The following is a 21,254-nucleotide window of genomic DNA, read 5'->3' on the forward strand; positions in this document are numbered from 1 at the left end:
CAAAAATGAAAAAAAGTAACACTTACTGTTAGATTAATATAAAAAAAAAGCAAAAAATAAGAACAAGATAATTTTTATGACGAAAAGATTTAAATAATTTTGGAATATCTTAATCTTCGAATAAGATACACTCCACAATCAATGTAATATCTATTATTATTATTTTTCTTTCGATTTCAGGTGAGTCAGAGTACAATACTGTCTCATACAAAGCAGAAAACTTTCTGATGGGATTCACGCAACCCGGTACGAGGAAGAGCGAAGGTAAGAAGAAGGTAGATTAGAATAAATCTCTAAGGATATATGATAATAGGGATGAAGAAAAAGTCAGTTGGTTGAAAAATGTTGACCAAGTTTAAACTTTCGAAAACTTCGCTACCACTTACTTATACATACACTTATCGTTTACTTTAGATCTCGCTAGGTTGTTTTAAGAGATCGTAGATTTTTGAAGATTTAAATCGTAGTTTATATGACCTAGAATGAGAAAGGATACTCGAGTGTGATAATTAAGACGTTTCATAGATATAAAAGCGTAATTGCTATTTTCTCGGCTAACAATTTGCCACCTATCCCCCTTCCCTGTTTTATCTATCTATCTATCTATATATCTATCTCTATCCATCTTTATCTATTCTTCTCTCTTTCTTTATCTTGAGTTCTTCTTCTTTATGAATATTCATTTTCCTCCTCTTAGGAAGCACCGTAAACAAGATTATATTTTACCTTTATGAATCGCGAATTAATCTGCATTTATCTTCGTGCTAGGTGAACGCTTTGTTAATTAACGTCTACCCTGTTATTGTGTAATACGTAAACGTGAATCTCTCTCTCTCTCTCTGTCTTCTTCTCTATACACATGTGTATATATGTGGGTGTGTGTGAAAAGGGGAGGGGGTAAATGAGGTTTGGAAGGTTATCATGAAAGAGGAAGCGAGAAATACTGAGTGGTATTGTTTTGGAAATCGAGCATTTCCACAAAGCTCATTGGAAATCTTCTCACAGTTGTGTGAGCTTGCATATATTGTTCATCATTGTTTATACGGATTAACATAAAATCGAACAATTACGCGTCGGAAACAATGTCAATCGTTGCTCTCTGTAAGCTTTTGAATTCAGATTGAGATATTAAATGAAATTCTCTTTCTTTCTCTCTCTCTTTCTCTCTTTCTTTCTCTCTCTCTTTCTCTCTATCTTTCTCTCTATCTTTCTCTATATTTCTCTTTATTTGATCAACTTGTTACGGTATTAATGTAAAGGCAGTTTTGCAACTCTAACGTTTAAATAAATGCTTTTAGATTGTAATATGCAATTATGAAATAATCACTGATTTTTGTTAGATGAGTCACTATCTTTAATCTTTGCTTTATATTCGTTAAATTTGTATATTCCATTGAATAAATATTTTACAATTTTAATACATTTATACATTTTTTTTATCTTATAATTTTTATTATTTTAATACATTTATTTTAATATGTTATATACATAATATATTTTTATTTTAAAATATAATTGATAGAAATAAAAATTCTTTTCGAATATATTATTAAATTGTATTAAATATATATTTGATGGTTAAGAAATTTTCTTGCTGTTTTTATTTTTTTACTAATTGTAAGTTTTACACGAACAATATTGTTTATCTTGTAACATAAAATACTATTATTATCGAATAATTATTTTATTAAATAATATAAGGTCTATTTTGATTTAATACTTTTAGTACAAAAATGTAAAATAAAAAATATTGTATACGTAAAATTACTATTATAAAATTTTAATTTACGAATTTTTTAATTTTACGAATAATAAAAATTTTCAAATGTATATATACATAAACATCTAATTTTGTGTATTTAATTTGGAATGTTGATAGATTTTTGGAAAACTTGTCATTAATATTTATTATTAAATTTAGTTTCTCTACTTCACCTCCTTCTCCTTCTCCTTCTCATGATCTTGTTCTTGAAATTCATTTCTCCCAAGAGTAATACCGGTTTACATATAAACGGAATTAATCTCGTGACGAATCTTGGTCAACAGGACCAGGTACTACAAACGTTGGTAAAACTTAATTTGGCTCGTATTTCGACACTATGTCAAAGTCATTTTACTATTGCAATGATAGAACGTATTCGGCTATTCCTCCTTCTTCCTCAAATATATATCTTTCTATTTCCTTTATTCTCATTTTCTATCCTCTTCTTCTATTCTATCAACTTTAATATAGGTTAGAAGGAAGAACGCATTCTACAGGAGAATCGACAATTCGTTCTGGATATCCCTCGAGAGACGAGTTGAGTCGAGTCTCGATCTGTTTCTTTAACCACCCTTTGCCTCTTTCTTCCCCACCTCCTCCTCCTCTACTATTCGTTTATTTTATAGATCGTTCCACTGCAGCTGTTGCTGCATTACGGTTCGAATGCAGTATATACTTACTTACTCACTTACTTACTTGTTTAACCTGGATCTTATCGTCTCTTGATCTTTTCTATTTTCCTTATTTTATTGTTTCTTTTTCTAGAAATATTTTATCCGTTTTATTTTGTTTGTGTGCTTCGATTCAACTTGTTATCAAATTCATTATATACTTACTTACTTACTTACTTACTTAATTTGGATCATATCGTTCATTAATCTTTTCTATTTTTTTTATTCTTAAATATTTTTTAAACATTATTTTGCTTCATTTCTTTTCGTTTTATATATTATTTATATTTTAGTATTGTTATTTTTCGATTCACAAGCCTTTTATTTACGTTTCGAATGTTGTATATACTTGCTCATAGACTTTCGTTCTCATCGTTCCTTGATATTTTATTTCTTTTTCTTGTTTATTCCTTTTAGAAATTATTTTACAATTTATGTTTTTATTCGTCATAGTTTATATTAAAAAAAAAAAGTAAATGTGTTACCTTCCGTTGTATTTTAAAAATGAACTGGCTAAGTATACTCCTCACGTGCAGAAAACTTATATATATAAAGCTACTTTAAAATTCAATTAAATTTTAACGAAATGGTTGTTGGTATTTTGCAAAAATATCAGTAATCTTATTTTGCTTAAATTTATTGATATTATTTATAAAAGAAAAAATTATTCTCTCATAAAATTCTTAAATGTTCTATCGATCATACTGCGCGTAAAGTTTTTTTCTTTTTTTCTTTTTTTTTTAAATGAATGTTTAAACCCAATTTTTTCTTCTTGTTTCCCAACTTGCTAACAATTTTGAGATCACTGTAATTCGCGAATATGTTTTAATTTTTATGAAAATTTTTGTTTCAATAATAAATTAAAATTACTTGTCTTTTTTTTAATTTTGTTTCGCATGATGATGAGTGTACTCGTCATACACACAGCTGAAGGGTTAATTTCGAAAAAGAAAATAAAAATTTAATAATTTTTCGCTTTGTCAATTTAACAGCTTGTCAGTTATATTCCAAAAAGTGAGAGAAATAGAAATAGAAAAAAAAGTAGAGAAAGATAGAGTGAGAGAGAAATAAAGGAAGATGAGAAAATAACAAGTTGATGCCAGAAAAATACTAGCAATTTTATTTTCGTGTTTTTTATTCTTCGCTTACGCGGTTATTCATCAGAACAACGGTAGTTGGCTTTCGTGAAAACAATAGGAGCACTTTGTGTAACATTTAATCGAGGGTATCGTTGTATTTCTATTCAGTATATTTTGTATCTATATATGTCAGGTAATACATATATTGTATATACGAGTAACTCGGTAGATTTGATTCTCTTTTTTTTAATGTGTTATTTATTCTTTAATTGGTTTTTTGTACTTTTCTCTTCGTTAAAGTGTAGATTTCGTTATCGTAGAGAATTCATTACCATTGCATAGGACGCAGCTGTTTGCAATATCTTCAATAGATAAATACGTATAATTTAAATGCTATATTTTATTCATTTTCTTTTCTTTTCTTTTTGTTATTTTTGATATGCAAATTTTTGTTTATTCAATTGATAAATTTAAACTTACCGAAATAAATAATTGTAAGGATGAGACAAACATTTTGCCAATTAACAAACAGGATGGTCTTAAACTTTTCATCATAATCATCATTAACATTCGTTGTCATTTTGGTGGTAATTGGTACCATGGTATTGTGTATCTGTAAGAATTTTTATTAATTATTATACAAGTTAGTACAATCATTCACCTCTTTTTGTTTGATCATATCATTTTGTTCGTATATAATTATAAAATATGTATAAATAAAATCGTAAATAATATAAAAAATATATAATTTGTATGTTATTTTAATTTAACGATTCTTACACTTTTTCTATTATGGTTAAACTATGATCCAAAACTTTTTGTCCAATGTAACAAGTGATAAATGTTATATATAACGTTGCTATAATGTTAAACATATTTATTATGATAATATCCATATTATCTTTAAAATTGTCCAATAACATGATCTATTTTAAAATAATTCATCATCATCATTATTATTATTATTATTATTATTATTGTTTAGTTATATGTTAATTGATATGTAATACGTTGTATTATACCAACACGTGCAAATTCTGCCGCTATCAAACACATTGAGAAAATAGCTTGAATGACATAACAGTAACTGTAAATACTGTTAATCATATCGGTGAATCTTAATCAATGAAAGATTTAAAATAATTAAAATATTATTAATTGAGATAATTAAAGATTTGTAATATTATACTCAACTGTATTGCTTTATTGTGATATTTAACAGTACGAATGATGATAGATTTAAAATTATCCTTCGTTATTTCAAATTCGTATAAAATTTGTTCCAATGTATTTCTAACGTGTAAAAATCGTATTAAAATGATGGATAAAAATAATTGATCTTATAACATAGTCAAATTTAAAAAAAATAAAATGAAAACTTACCCAGTAATGGTGAACATTCCACAAGCATGTTCTATGTAAGTTATGTACATCGAATAACTTCCTATAATTACAATCGTTACACAGATAGCAAATAGAATCGTGGTAGCGTAAAATATGTAATAATATTTTTGTTCATCGATGAAAAGTTCTAATGGAATTGGAAATTCACGGGACCGAGTTTCGTTCAATGGTAAAATGATATCCATTATAATAGGGATTGTAGGTACCAATAAAATTGTTATTACGCAGGTAAAGACACTCACTAATAACATTATTAAAAATATTAAATTTATAATATCATGTATAATATAGATTATCCTATTATTTTTTATTTTTTAAAAACAATAATCATCATTATCATTATCATCATTATTATTATTATTATTATCATCATCATCACCGATAATTATCATGGTGTACATCTGAGTTTCTTCAGCGTAATATTCCACTGTAGAAAATTGTTTCGTATTCTGAAATTCAATCCAATCACGTTTGATTTGATCGAAGAGAAATTTTACCTACAATGTTAACATTACAATAAAATTATTATATCAATAATTTGATCGTTTTTGTCTAATTAAATGAATATATACAGGTTGTTTCTTTTGTCTGAAAAAAAAATAATAATTTAAAAATTTTATACAACTTTTTTTATTAATTTTATTTTTACGATGTAAATGTTTTTTATTATTTTTTTTTCTTTTTATACTGAAGCGTGAAAAATTTCAAAGTCAAATTAATGTTTTGTTTTTCATGGTACGATGTATTCTTTTTTTATTTTTTCCTGAAACAAAATTCAATGGAATGTTAAACGAGGTCATTCATTGATTGTAAAATGTTAAAAATTCGTGAATTTTTTTCTAAAGAAACATCCTGTAAAATACGTATATACACGCATATACACACACTTTGTCATCGTTAATGTAAGAAACCATGTAACTTGAAACGATGCAAACGAACATTGAAATATAGATTGAAATCTCGATGATCAGGACTATGTTCTTGTCAGACGTGATTATTTTTGCAATCTTAAAAATAAACAACTATTAGTATAGAAAGTTTTCTTTCCAAAACATATAACATATTATCTCTTTATTTTCGTTCACAAATATCCAAAAACAAACTCATTTTGTTAAAATGATCTATAATTTTCATTTAATTACACGAACAATGTAGATGATTTTGTTAACGATCATTTTGAGAAATCTTGTGTTTTATAAATAATCATCGGGTATTTTTTTTTTAATATTTTTGTCAATAATTATTAATTTCTGAATAAAAATAATCTTATATATATATATATATATATGTATATATACCATACAGAATAAAATGAGCGCCAATATAAATTGAACGATCAATGATCGTATCAATTTTGTTGATGGTTGCTGATAAGGCCATAGTCCAATCAAGGATATGAACAATCGGTTATATTTATAATATTTGTTATCAAATAAGTCCATTACTCTTGGAAACTCAATAAACGTCTGATGTTTGAGAATACAAGATAGATCTACCCCATTTCACATTGAATAATTTGTTATTTTGTCTTTATTTTTTATTTTATTCTTTCATATTTCTCTTTGAAATTATTTTCAATTTCTCGTGACAGTTAAATTGTCTATAATAACATTAGTTCTTTTTTTTTTGTAAAATTATCTACGATGAGAAAATAAAAGGAAATCAATAAATAAGGAGAGGGAAGAGAAAGAATAGTATAGTAAACGTTTAAACGTTTAGTATAAATCGATCGTTTGTGATTATTTAATAAAACCCTTGTAAGGTTCTATACAATTGTATCATATTTTTTATTTGATTTTTTTTTCTTTTCCAACCCTCATTTCTCATCAACATAATCATTAATATTTCATTTGTAAATACATAGGAGGGTTTTATTGTTTCCTCTTGAATCTTCAAGCATGCGCATTTTCATTCTTTCTTTAGTGTACTTTCATTTTCTGTAGTCGTTGGTTTACTGTTGATCGGAATCATCGAGTACTATATTTTTTTTAGGGTTTGTATATTTAAATTTCGCGTGAACAAAAATGAAACAGAGTGAAAATTAATTTGTATTTTTGTTTTTTAATTTGATAGAGATACGAATTAAATATATTTGAAATAAATTTAATTCACGTTCACTGTGCTAAGAGAAATATAATTGTAATACCTGTACTCGTATTAATTTCTTGTTTGTAATTACGTCACGTTGTTCCATGTGGATCATCTTTATTTACCATTGTGCAATACTTGATCTTTATTTTTGTAAAGAATAAAATATTACGTGAGTGTGTGTGTACGTTACGAGATTAAACAAAATTTAAATATTATTATAATATATTTGTTAGTAATATTAAATCAATTCAAATTGTATTATTTTTTTATATAAATTTGTTCAAATTCAAAACAAAATTATTTCTTAAAAATTCTCAAAATATTACGTATTTCTGAAGTAATAAATTATATATAATATAAAAAAAAGAAAATATATTGATAGGATCTATTACATTTTGTTTTGTACAAAATGAGTAACGAAAATGGGAGAATAATAATTGATGATAATTATGATAATATATATATATATATATATATATATATATATATATATATATATATATATGTAAACGAAAATAAATCTTTGTTTATTTTTTTTCTTACTTTATATATATATGCAATATATAGAACTAAACGTTATCAGTCATTTAAAAAAAAAAGTAACTCGTTTGATGCAATTTGTATCGCATTCTAAGGCGACATTTTATCGTCGAGGTAAAAGCAATGCGCATTGCTGTTATTTATCGATCCACATGAAAACGTGATTTATCACTAACTCCATGGTCCTTTTGTGATACACGATGCTTTGTACGGGGTATGAGTGAAGCAAACGTACGGATAATTTCATGGATGCTTTTATATTTTTCTCTTCTATAACGAGCATACACGCATACACACACATACACAAATAATATCTTCTTTAACCTACTAAATAGTCGAATAAAAAAAAAGCCAAAAAAAACAAGAAAAAAGAACACACAGTTTATTTATTTTTCGACATGCACAATAGACAACAATAATAATTAATATTGGCTCACTTTTTTTGTTGTTTTTGTCAATAAAAAATAATTAATTTTATATGTATAAAAATATCCGAGGTATGTTGGTAAGCGTTTTGAAAATAAAAATAAAATTCAAAATACAAATATTCGAATTTCTGTTTTACAATAACGCCTGTATTTGACATCGTTCGTACATATATATGTATAACGTTAATTAAATTAAAAAAAAAAAAATAGAAAAAAAGAAGATAGAATAAAATAACAATTTTTGTGCTTACCCAACGACACGGAACATGATGTAGAAATATATGTGTTGAACGTACACGATGAACTACGTGTAATTGGTGATCGGTATGATTCCATATACTTCAGTATCATAAAATTCATTATGAATGTTGATAAATATATCTGATACTCTCGTCAATACTAATGAATAGCTTAATGGGAATCAATGATTTATAGATGTGCGTGTATTTGTGTGTGTGTGTGTGTGGTTTATTTTATTCAATGGAGTTATGACATCCAATATTATATATAAATAACATTGAAAAAAAAATATCAAAGGGAAAAACCTGTTAAATTGATGAAACCGGTCAATCAGTGTATACAAAAAAAAATAGCAACTAATGAATAACAATTATTTTATAGTACATTTTTTTACAATTGTTGCTATAGATTTATTACTCATAGATTTATATATATATATAATCTTGTATGTAGACACATATATATCTGTCTATTTTTCTAGTTGTATGTCGTAACCGTTATCGTTAAAATTTATATATATGGTTTTGTAAAGAGTAGGTCGAACTGTTCAGAAACAAAATTTAATTTTTCATTCCGTGGCTGAACAATTTTACTATCCAGACAAATATTATAGAGTCAAATTTAAAAAGAAAAAAAAATAAATAATCCCCCCCCCTTTTAGAGATACGAACAATTATATTTATATTTAATTTTGTATTTCTCAAAAGACAAACAAAAAACTTAACTCTAAGTTTGATATATTTAAAGTAAAGAAATTGAATATATTTATAACAAAAAAAAATACACATTACTTTTTGTGTAAGATATTTTTAATTAACGTTAAATGTTAAACTTTGACAATAGTCTCATTTAATAATTTAATTGTTTTTTTTTTCTTTATGTAAATCAGCAATATACTTTTTATTCGCACTTATGGGAAGAATAATCTTACGTAACGATTATAAATGCTTTTATATGGGAACGAAGGGTTGTTCGTTGACCGAAGGGAAAACAACCCTTTTACTAGTTTTATATCCAGTCTCTTTTAATAGCTCGGCTACCGTGAGACAGTTAAATTGCCGCAAGACAACAAGACGCGTGTTAAACGATATATCGATCGATACAGAAATTAACTTCTTTACGTATACAATGTATTAACTTTTTGTTTTACTTTTTTCATTTCGTGTTTTTGATTTTTTCAACGTTTCAAGAGAGAACTCATAATCCCATTTTATTCTTTCGACTAATCTCAACTTTTTGTTAAAAAAATTCTACTTTTTTTTATTGTCTTTTCTATTGTCATAAATATTATTTGATTATGGGGTTTTTTTCTACTTGTTGTTTTTTTTTTTTCATACAATATTTAAGCTTTTTGTTATTTTTTTTTCATTTCGTTTGTGATTTCTTTTTGATGTTTTAAGAAAGAACTCGTAATAACATTTTTGTTCTTCAAACGAATCAACTTTTTGTTAGAAAATTCTGTTTTCTTTTGTCCTATTGGCATAAAAACAATTAATTTACTTTATTTGTGTTTCCTCCTTTTTGCATGTATACTCTTTTGATTTGCCTTTTATTATGATACAAAAAGATTTATATTTAAATTTAAGTAGGAATTTACCTACTAATACGGCCATTTATTTGAACGGTTTATTTTATAACTTCTCACTCCAAATAATTTTTCAATGATTTTGATTTTAACCAAAAAGGTTGGCTAATCTGAATATCAAGAGAGGGAGAAAGAGAGAGAGAGAGAGAGAGAGAGAGAGAGAGAAAGAGAGTAAATTTCAAATGGATATTTATCAAATTTTATGCTTCATCCCTTTTATCCTGTGCTACTTTTACTTTAAAATTTTAAATGGTATCCCCTACCCTCGTGATACATCAATTTAACGGTAATAAAAATTCGCGTATGATCACGTTAACAACAACAAAAAGAAAAAAGAAGAAAAATAAAAAGGAATTAAAGGTCGTTGATTCAAATTGACGCGTTTTTCTATATTTTCTTTTTTGTTTTGTCTTTCTTTTAAATCAAATTTACCCAAAATCGAATATTATTTATCGTTGACAAGTTTTAAAATGAATTTATTGTATATAAAATAAATTGAAAATAAAAAAAAGGAATGTTACCCAAAAATTAACAAAAAAAAAAAAAGAAACTTTAGTCGCTTGTTGGAACATTTGATTGTCGTATGTTTTTAGGATTGTTTTTTTTTTTTTTAAACAAAAGAAAAAGTTTAAAAAATAATCATAACCAATCGCAATTTGATATACCATGGGAATTAAAAAGTGTTAAAATTTAGTACACGTTTGAAAACAAGTATAATATACACTTTGAAATATAATATGAAATTTTTAATTATAAAATTTTTCATATTTTCGATGGTCCTTTTTTCATAGCTGCTGCTGCATATTTTTCGTATCACACAAATGCAATATTATATAGTCGGATAGAAAATATAATATTTTAATTTATAAACACATGAGATACAGCTTTTTTTTTATAAACTTTCAATTAATTTGTTAATATTATATTTTGTGCGTTTATATTATTATTAATAAATATTATTACTTATTTATTCTTATTTGTTTTTTCTTCCTGTGCGTGTATAAACTGTAACTTTGTTTGCTTTTGATTTTAACGTTATTTATTTTTTTAAACATATTAATATTTATTATTGCAAGGAATGTATTATCATCGTAAACGACATTATTGTTTGTAAGAACTAGAAAAATAAGAAAGAAGAAAAAGTCATTATTTAAAATCGAATTGAGTTGATTATTTATCGATTAATTTTCATTAACTTACTGATGCGTAAAATTCGTTACTCAATACGTAGATATTTCCGACAGATATGTAACATGGTTTTAACGAGTTTATCATCAATAATAATAATAATCGTCGAGATTTGGGACGAATTAAATGCCAAGGAGTTATGTAACTACAAAATAATTTGTTTAACATTAAATTTATTTATAATTGTACTTATCTACATATATTACGTGGGCATAACATGATTGAACACATTTTATGCCTAACATAAAAATAATTTGTTTTTTTTTCGATCAAAATAATTTTTATTTAAAAATATTTTTTTGTTTATTGTCAAATCTCTTCTCATAATTGGCCAAAAATTCGACTATAGTTAAAAATTATATATATATATATATATATTAATTTAATAAATAATAAAAAATAATTAATAAAAATATATATATATATTTTTTAAATCAAATAGATTCTTTGCTTTAACAAAACATAAAAAATAATGTTTATAATATTGTTAAAAACAATAATATTAATTACGCGTTTATAAAATTATTAAAAGCAATAATATTAATTACATATTTATTAAATTATAAAAAGCAATAATATATTAATTACTTAATTTGATATAAAAATTTCCAGTCAATATATACTTACGCATGATCAAAAATAGCCGAACTATGATCAATTATATTTTGACAAAGCATATTAGCTAACAATCCCCAACTAAAAGATCCAAATAAGTGGAACACGCACATTAAACTGTCTTCCTGATTGTTTGAAATTGATTTAATTTTAAGCAACTAAACAAAATTATAAACTAATTAATGAAATATACAATAATAATAATAATGAAGAAAGAAAAGAACTTACTTGCAATATATCAACTCCTATGGTAAAAAAACCAATAAGAGTTTGTAGTAATATTATTTTGTGATAAATGATATTTGTGTATTCAACGAATCTGTCATGATAAAGAGTATAATGTCGTTATTAAAAATAATAATATAATATAAATATTTTTTATACAATACGGAGGGAAGATGAAGAAGATCAAAAGTTTCCTTTAGGGTAATATGAAAAGTCAATTACATTTTTTTCTTTCTCTTGTTAGATTTTATTAAATAAACTTTGTTATTTAATTTGTAAAACTAAAAGCCTTGGGAATTTTCAATATAAATTTTATATGTAAGTCAATTTCATACTAACTCTATAGCACTATTGTGTGCTTTTATAGAACGAATTATTTGTTGATAAATTCGTTTATTCTTTTGGTTGATGTATTGTCTTTGTTCTATGTTTTCGAATGCTTCATCCAATGTGTATCTGAAAAATAGGATTTTTATAATCCTCATTCTTTTTCAATTTTTATTTATTACATTTTATTTTTTTGGGATACAAAAATTTTTCTTTTCTTTCTTTTTCATGTATATATATATATTTTTTTGTTCATCTTTATTTTACCGAACGAAACGAAGCATAGCGCAAGCATGTTGAACGCACACAACGAAGAATCCATTTACAGCTGTTGTTACCATTCCAAAGAATACTAACAAAAAGAATACGCTCACTATTATTGAATAAAAAGATTTTGTTTGTTTTAAAATTAAATTCATTGGAATTGGTGATTTAAGTGGACGACTTTCGTTCAATGGTAAAATTACGTCCAATGCTTTTGGTAATATTGTTTGTATTAAAGCAAAAATTATTGCCACGTAGTACAGTCCTAGAAAATCAATAAATAAAAAAAAATAATATTATATGTATCGAGGAATTTTATTTATTTGATCAGTGTGCTGAAAAGCTAAAAATATATTCTACAATCAAATAATTAATTGTTTAATATTACCTAACAAATTTTGTTTCGCGATAAATTAGTTAATTTTATTATTATATTATACTATTGTTTTGTTTTTCTTTAATTATTTTTCTATTTTTAATAGATTATCAATATTTATAATAAAAAAATCGATATGAACCTTACCCTTACTATAAATACTGACCATCTAAATATATAAAAATATTAAACAATTATTATTTATATTTAAGAAAATATTCATACGCCCTAACCGATTTCTTTTACAAAATACTGATCAAATAAATGTGAGTTATACATTGATTTCTTTGAAAAATTGTTATTCACCAATAAGAATTATGTTATACAGTTTACTATATGATGCGTATTCTTCCAAAATATAAATTCCTTTAGTAGCGATTAATTCATTCCAATCGCATTCAATACGATTCCAAATAACTTTAATCTGTGATATTAAAGCGAATAATAATGGAACTGTATATATATATATTAAATAAATAATCATATTGAGATAAATGAATTGAGTAAAATACATACCATTTTGATTTTGATGAAATCTACGTAATAATGTACGATAACGCAAAGATAAAATAATAAAAAGGAAATGATTTTTAAAAAATAATCAAAATTAAAGCCCACCGATTTTAATTTGATTATTTCCAAGATCTAGGAAATAATGTTAAATTAACAAACAATATATCATCAAATCTGATTTAAAAGTATTAAACCGATAATATAAGAATATAAAAATATTACCATTAATGCGATCGAAAAAAATATCACTACCTGTACGTAAATTGTTCTAATTAATTTAGTTTTTTCATTTTGATGAGGCCACATGCCGATCATCGACAAAAAGAATCGATTGATGTTGTAATAACGATTAATAGGGTAGCTCATATTTTCTCAAAGTCCACTGCACGTCTGAAACGTAAATTCTTCAAGGACTTTGTTTGTTCCCTACGATATTATTGACCCTTGACTTTTTCTTTTTTCTTTTTCTTCTCATTATTTTCTTCATTTTTCACTTTTTATTTTCCCTTTTTAATTTTAAATAATCGAACAAACATTTTGACATGAACGAGCGTTACACAAGTTAAATGTAAATTAAATATTAAAGTTAAAACGGTGGTAACACAAAAGGGTGGTTCGAGAGTGAAGGATAGGTATAGGAAGGGGGTGGTTGTTGGAAGAGTAATTGTCGATATTTCTATTACGTTATTGTTACAAAGGCTTGCTCGAAATCGAAGTGAGAATATTAACATGTGCTAGTCTAGGATCGATCGGTTACAACGTTTAAGCTCTTTACGTATAATTAAAGTACACCCTAGGCTGTTCAATGTTTCCTCCCCTTTTACTCGCTCGCTCGTTCGTTCACTCATTTTTTTTTGCTGCTTTTTTTTCTTTTCTTTTCCCTACCGCTCGACTTCACCCTCGTTCATTTTACCGTATAGAAAACACATCTACCTGCGTAGTTTGAATTTTGATATTAGTTTTAGACACAACGTAGGTACTCAATTACTTTACCTATCCTTATAAAGCTTTCGCGATTGATTTTGTTAATTATTATTTTTTTTTTTAAATTTTATATATATAATTAGTATTGTTTTTTTTTAATATTTCTTTTGTTCTCAGTGTTTATAATAAAATATTATTACGTAATTGTATGTGTGTGGTCATTATCATATTAATTTAATATAATGAATTATTAAAGATATAAAATTGTTAATATTTTAATCCTCTGTCGGCATGCTGGATTTTATTAATGTTACGGGGGTTGGTTTTTTTTTTTAACGTTATTGCTATTTAAAAAAAGTGAAAAATATTATTAGAGTATTTTTTAGGATTTCAAATTAGAATACTATATATATAATGTATATTAAATTAGTAAACTTATAGTAAAATTACTATATATAGTAATTTTGTTTAATTTAAAAATAAATAATAATTCTCCATCGAGCATAGTAAAATTTACTGTACCTTTGAAAGATTGAATAGATAAATTATTATTTAATATATATCTAATAAAATATGAATTAATATAGATTACTTATTTTATAATTATACTGACCAAATGAAAAAAATAGAAATGTTCATTTTTGTATATCGACGGAAACAAATTATATGCAACTTCAAAAATTTATTTATATATATTTATATAAGTGACAATATATTATTATTAGTGAATACATATTTTAATGATGGCTAAAGATGAGAGATCAGTTTTGTCCATTCGTTCCAGTTTCATCATTCGTTGATTCGTTCAGTGATATTTCTTATGAAAATGATCGTAATAACATGCCGTAAGATATAGATGACTGTAACAACTTTACAATACACATATAATATATAAATATATTGTATATTTTTAATTATATTAATTAATTTAATATAAATTATTAATACCGAAGAAAAAAACGTGTGCGATGAAATAAACATTTTTCCAATTGATAAATAAGATGGTCTCATGCTTCTCATTAATATTAAGGTTGATAATTTTTGCACTTTTGGTGTAAATAAATACCAAGGTACCGTGCACCTATAATTTTATAAGTAATTAAATAATTGTAAGTATTTGCAAAAATGATATATAATTGAAGTGTTTTTATTTCATAAAAAAAAAAAATTATTTTATTTCGTAAAAATAAAGTAACGAAAGAATAAGACAAATTATATTTTTTCGTAATAATTATGATTCACGAATAGAGTTTCTTTTTTAAAGATTTTATAAAGGAATAAAATAATATTAAATTTCTAGAAAATTAAATGCTCACGTTTTGTCAAAAACGATGTGACTATGATCCAAAACCCTTTGTCCAATAATGCAATTAAATAATGTCCAAATGATCATACCTGATATGTGTAAGGTACACATGATCGTCATGGTAAAAGATTTCATGGTGCTAGTAGCTTGCATAAGCTGAAGAAATACGTTGAAAGGTTTATCATTTTATTCCAATTAATAAATGAAAAAAAGAGAGAGGAAAGGAGATAGATAGATAGATAGATAAATGAAGAGAAAGGCAAAAAGAGATTATATTCCTTTGTCTTCTCATAATAATAATATTCTTTGAAAGATTACTCACTCCCATTATGTCGGCAGCAAGGATGAGAAGAGTCATTATAATTTGAACCAGATAACAGATCTCGGCAAATGAATTTATTATTCCGGTATATCTTTTGTTAATAATAAAAGAAATAAGAAATATAATTGAAAATAGATAAAAAAGATAAAAAAATTCATTTATATTATATATAAATTATTATATTTACGTGAATATATTTTTGTAGATGTAATATTATAATGTAATAATACTCACTCAATCGCCATTTTGTGATAATTAATACCACGGATTAATTTATAATAAATTTCTTTGTTGTCGATTAATTGAGAAAGATTTTCTTCATTTTCGTTAATCACGTGTTCTAATATATACCTAAAATATAATTATATATATTTATAAAATAATATAACGTAATAAATAATATTATACGATATTATATTTTTGTTTTAATAAATATATTTTGTAATAGTATTTAAAAAATAATATATTTTTCTTTTTTTTTTTTTGTAATAAATGGGCCGTTTATTTTGAAAGTGGCCTAAGTCTTTTTTTATTTTTTTTTGGTTGACCCGTAGTAACATCTACAAATAGAAGTTAACTATCAAAAAAATATTTTACGGAAAAATTAAAAAATGGACTTAGGTCGCTATCAAAATAAACGGCTCACGTAAGCGCGCGCACACAAGCATGTGTGAGTGTATGTAAGTAAGTAATGTTGGAATTTTTACTATACAAAATTGTAGTTTACTTTTCATTTATTTAGAAAATATTTAATAGTGGTTTTGTAAAAAGAAGTATTTAAATAATTAAATATAATTATATTTAATTAAAATTAAAATTAGTAAACGTTCCGACATTACTTATCAATCGATTAAATAATATTTTTCTATGGGTTTAATGGTCTTACCCGACGACACGAAATATCGCACATGTGTGTTGAATGAATGCTATAAAAAACGTATAGTTCGCTAAAGAAACGATACCATTGAACATTATAAATACGTTACTTATTATTAACAAAATATAAGGATTTTTCTTCTTCTCGATGATTATAAATTCCACTGGATAAATTAATTCGTAAGTATTGTTATTATTCGTTAATTTGATATCTTGTAGTATGATTGGTATAGCCGAAGAAATTAATATTATAATAACTGGTATATAAAAGGAATCTGAAAAAAATTTTTAATGATTTTTCTATTATTTTGAAGATATTTAAAATTCAACAAAAATAATTAAGAAAAGTTTATAATTTTATCTAATTAATTCAGTTACGGGTTATGCAGAAATACTACCAACTTTCAAAATAAACAAACAAATAGTGATCTCATAATTAATTAATTTTTTTTATTTACAAATAATTGCAAACTTATAGAAGGATTATTAAAACATTAAAACTACCATACAATGATTTTATTTTAAGTAGAAAAATAAAAAATGAATTTCATACGATATTAATTATACTATTTTCCAATGGATAATTCTTAAATAACAATAAGAACATAAATAAAATAAAATATAATCAAATAATCAAAGAAAAAAAAATTATTTATTTTAAATGAGTTTGAACAAAATTGACACAATTTTTCATCATTCATGAACTTGGCACACTTGTAATCGTAAACTTACATATCAATACTCGTGTTAATATTCTACTTTGATTGGCATAATTTTCAACGATTTTCAATTCCTCCGGTTTTAATTTGTTCCAGTCGCATATAATATGATCGGCAAAAATTTTGATCTATGATTAAAAGAAAAAAAAAGTGTTAATCGATATTTACAATATAACCATATCATCGTGATCATGCGCGGTTTTTTCTCGATTTATTTAATTAAAATGAAACCGCAACGTTACGAAAATTTTGGTTATAAAATAATAATAACGTCTTCTTATATTCTATAGATATCAATAATAATAATAATAATAATAATAATAATAATAATAATAATAATAATAATAATAATTTATCTTTTTTATAAACGTACTTCATTCTTACTAACATAAGCGGTACAATATACTGCGATGATACACAGACAGGGCAAAAAAAACATGAAATTGTTCAGCAACAAACTCATGGTAAATTTCGATTTGAATATGTTCAACACCTGAGAAGAGAAATATTACAAAAGATTAATTATATTTATTTTAATATTATAATTCTTAGTTTAAAGGAGGAGGGGTGCGGAATGTAACGAGCTGGTTAAGGTTGTTGCGTAGCAGATTATTCAGCTAACTGAGAGAAGAGAAAAAGTTATACAAATGCGACGACGTCATATATGAAATGGTTGAGTTAATTACCACTAAAGTTAACTACCAAGTTTAGTATACATTATATAAATATATATATATATATTCGTTAGTCTGATAAAATTATTTGAATTAAAATGAAAAATCGACATCGTGGAAAAGAAAAATAGAATATATTCTTAATTACTTGTATAATTTTTCAGTGTTTTTGTTTAGATTTATTATTAATTATTTGAAATAATGATAGAATATAATACTACAAACGACAAATATAATTATTTATATATATACTGTTTTTTATTAATTATTTAAATATTAATTTTTAAATATAAAATGTATCGAAAAATGTTTAAAAGAAATTATATTATATATAATAATAATATTAAATAAACTATTATTATAAATAAACTAGGGGTGCCCCGGCCACGAGTTGCTGTGGCTAATAAATATATAGATAGATCTGAATCTACGCACATAACATTTGTCTTATTTTTCTCTTTTTTCTTAATATCGAACCAACTGCGCATGAGCGGTAACATAAGATCACCACTTACTTCACATCATATAATTTTACATTGTCTGAATATAGGCACATAACATTTGTCTTTTTTTCTCTTTTTTCTTAATATCCTTTTAAAGGAAAAATAATTATGGTGGGTCACCCTTATCACCCAGGGGTATAAGAAATATAAGAAAAACTATTCTCATACCTATCAAATATACACAAAAAATTTCATATAAATCGGTCAAGTCGTTTCGGAGAATAAGAATAACAAACACTGTGACAGGGGAATTTTATAGAGATAAAGATAAACAATTAATAAAAATAAGTATAAGAACAGACGAACAACGGTATTGAAAACAAATATAGTTCAAAGGTTTAATACTCTGATCAATCGTTTTAAATAATAATTATAAAAAATATAATACAAAACAATAGCTATCGTTAGATTATTATTATTACAAATATTGTATCTATTATAATATACGTTACCTGTGGTATTACCGTGAATATTAAAAAAACATTAACAATAGATGTCCTAATGCGTCTAGTTTTTGAATCCTGATAAGGCCAAAGTCCGATAAACAAAAGGAGTTCTCGGTTTAGTTTGTAATAACGATTCTCAAAGAAGTTCATCGTCCTTAGACAATCAACAATCTTATGTCCTATTTTTTTCTATGAATTTGATTTCCCCCTTGCTGATCTACAAAATATCATTTTGCTATTATTTCTTTCTTTTTAAATCACACTTTACTATCAATAATAATAATAATGGTATATAATACAAAGTAGTATTATCTCATTTAAACGTATATCTATAGTGTCGTGTAATCGTTTGAATTGAAAATTGAAGAGAGAAGTGATAAATAAAATATCCATTTGAATAAAATAATAATCACGTAAGTGTTATAACCATAAGTCAAAGGTGCGAACTCGAACACGTGTTCGCGTCAAAAAAGGGGTGAAGTTTCCATCGATTATTCTCATCAACGTCATTAAAACCTTTCTTTCTTTTTCTTTTTTTCATCTTCTTCTTTTTTTCTTTTTTTATATTTCTACCTTTAGACGTTTAGACCACACGACATGCGCCCTTTCATTCTCGACGTAGCACTTGACGGTAAAAGGTCTCTCTTTTACAGAAGAAGAGTAAAAGTGAGTGAAAGAGAGAGAATGAGAGAAAGATAGAGAGAGAGATAGATCGAGATAGAGATAGAAAGGTTTCTGTTTCATTGACGTGACGCTCTCTTTGGACGTAGCTTTTCAACCGGAAGAGAAGATCGATTCCATTGGAAGGTCCTCGATGAGCACCGTTAACTCGGAAGTCCACAGTTGAGTCTACCTGTTGCTTGTATTTCGCTAGATATAACTCTGGACGACCATCGAGAGAATTTATTTCGCACATTATTAAATATCTTTACATCTCACTGTTTTATCGTTTCATAAACAAAATTACCAAATTACTTGGATCAAATTTTGAAATAAAAAAGATTGTTGGTAATTGGGTTATTAGTATATTTGAATGTTTTATAGTGTTTCATTTGATGGTTAAATATATTTACTTCTAAAATTGAAATATAAAATAGTTGTTAAATTAAAGTATAATACTAAACTACGTGGGTAATATTTTAAATATAATATTATATAAGGGTTATTGTGGTTATTGAGTTAGTATATTTGAATGTTTCATAGTGTTTCGTTTGATGATTAAAAATATTTACTTCTAAGTATGAGATTTAAAATAGGTATTAAATAAAAGCACTAAATTACATGGGTCAAATTTTGAAATAAAAAAGATTGTTGGTAATTGGGTTATTAGTATATTTGAATATTTCATAGTGTTTTGTTCAATATTTAAAAATGTTTATTTCTAAGTTTGAAATTTAATATTATTGATAATTATTAAATATCTTTACATCTCACTGTTTTACCAATCCATAAATAAAAGTATTAAATTACTTGGATTAAATTTTGAAATATAAAGGCTCTTAGTTATTAGGTTAGTATATTTCAACATATTTCGATGATTAAAAAATATATAAATTTAATTGTAAGCTTGAGATCTGAAATAGTTGCTATTTATTGTGTTAAATATTTTTATTGAATGGTTGATAATTATGATGTAATATTAGAATGTAATTTAAATTATGTGCATTAAAACGATTTTTAGAAATAAAAATTATCAGATTCTAAAAATGTCTAATAGATTATCGATAATTTTTGAATCTAATTAAATAAAAGGTGCATTTTAATCTTTCAGTATTATTAAATATTTATTTTTTGAGGATTAAATTGATATATTTATTATAAAATATTTATATGTAATATCGGTACTTATCAGAATGTATTTTTGGTACAACATTGTTCCTATTATTAATATTAATTATTTATTTAAGACATTCAAATTATATTATTTACATCGAATAATATTTTGGTGTGTATTGACCATTTTTTTCTTTTTACAAGATATTGACCAAATAAATAGAAGTGATACAAATGTATATATAATATTAATAGTAGAACATTAAAATAAAAAGAAAATAGTTTTTTTTCTATCGAACGTTTTTCTTATCGATTTAAAATTTATTTTGATCTTATCGTGTACACATAAAATGAAATCATAACGTTTGTTTTTGCACTCTTTGACGTTCCTAATAAAAAATAT

At 24.8% G+C, this 21,254-nt stretch overlaps 1 protein-coding gene across 1 annotated transcript in view; it reads left to right on the top strand.

Moving 5' to 3' along the window:
* Nucleotides 1-21,254, top strand: part of LOC149030442 (uncharacterized) — a 194,043-nt gene that overhangs the window by 12,554 nt on the left and 160,235 nt on the right. Inside the window, exon 3 of the mRNA XM_089179141.1 lies at nucleotides 181-264. Within this exon, the coding sequence (XP_089035267.1) occupies nucleotides 181-264 (84 nt within the window). The remainder of the gene's footprint in view (nucleotides 1-180; nucleotides 265-21,254) is intronic.

Source organism: Polistes dominula, unplaced genomic scaffold, assembly GCF_049000335.1.
Source record: "Polistes dominula isolate Pdom_NZ unplaced genomic scaffold, Pdom_raw_medaka contig_37, whole genome shotgun sequence".
Lineage (NCBI taxonomy): Eukaryota > Metazoa > Arthropoda > Insecta > Hymenoptera > Vespidae > Polistes > Polistes dominula.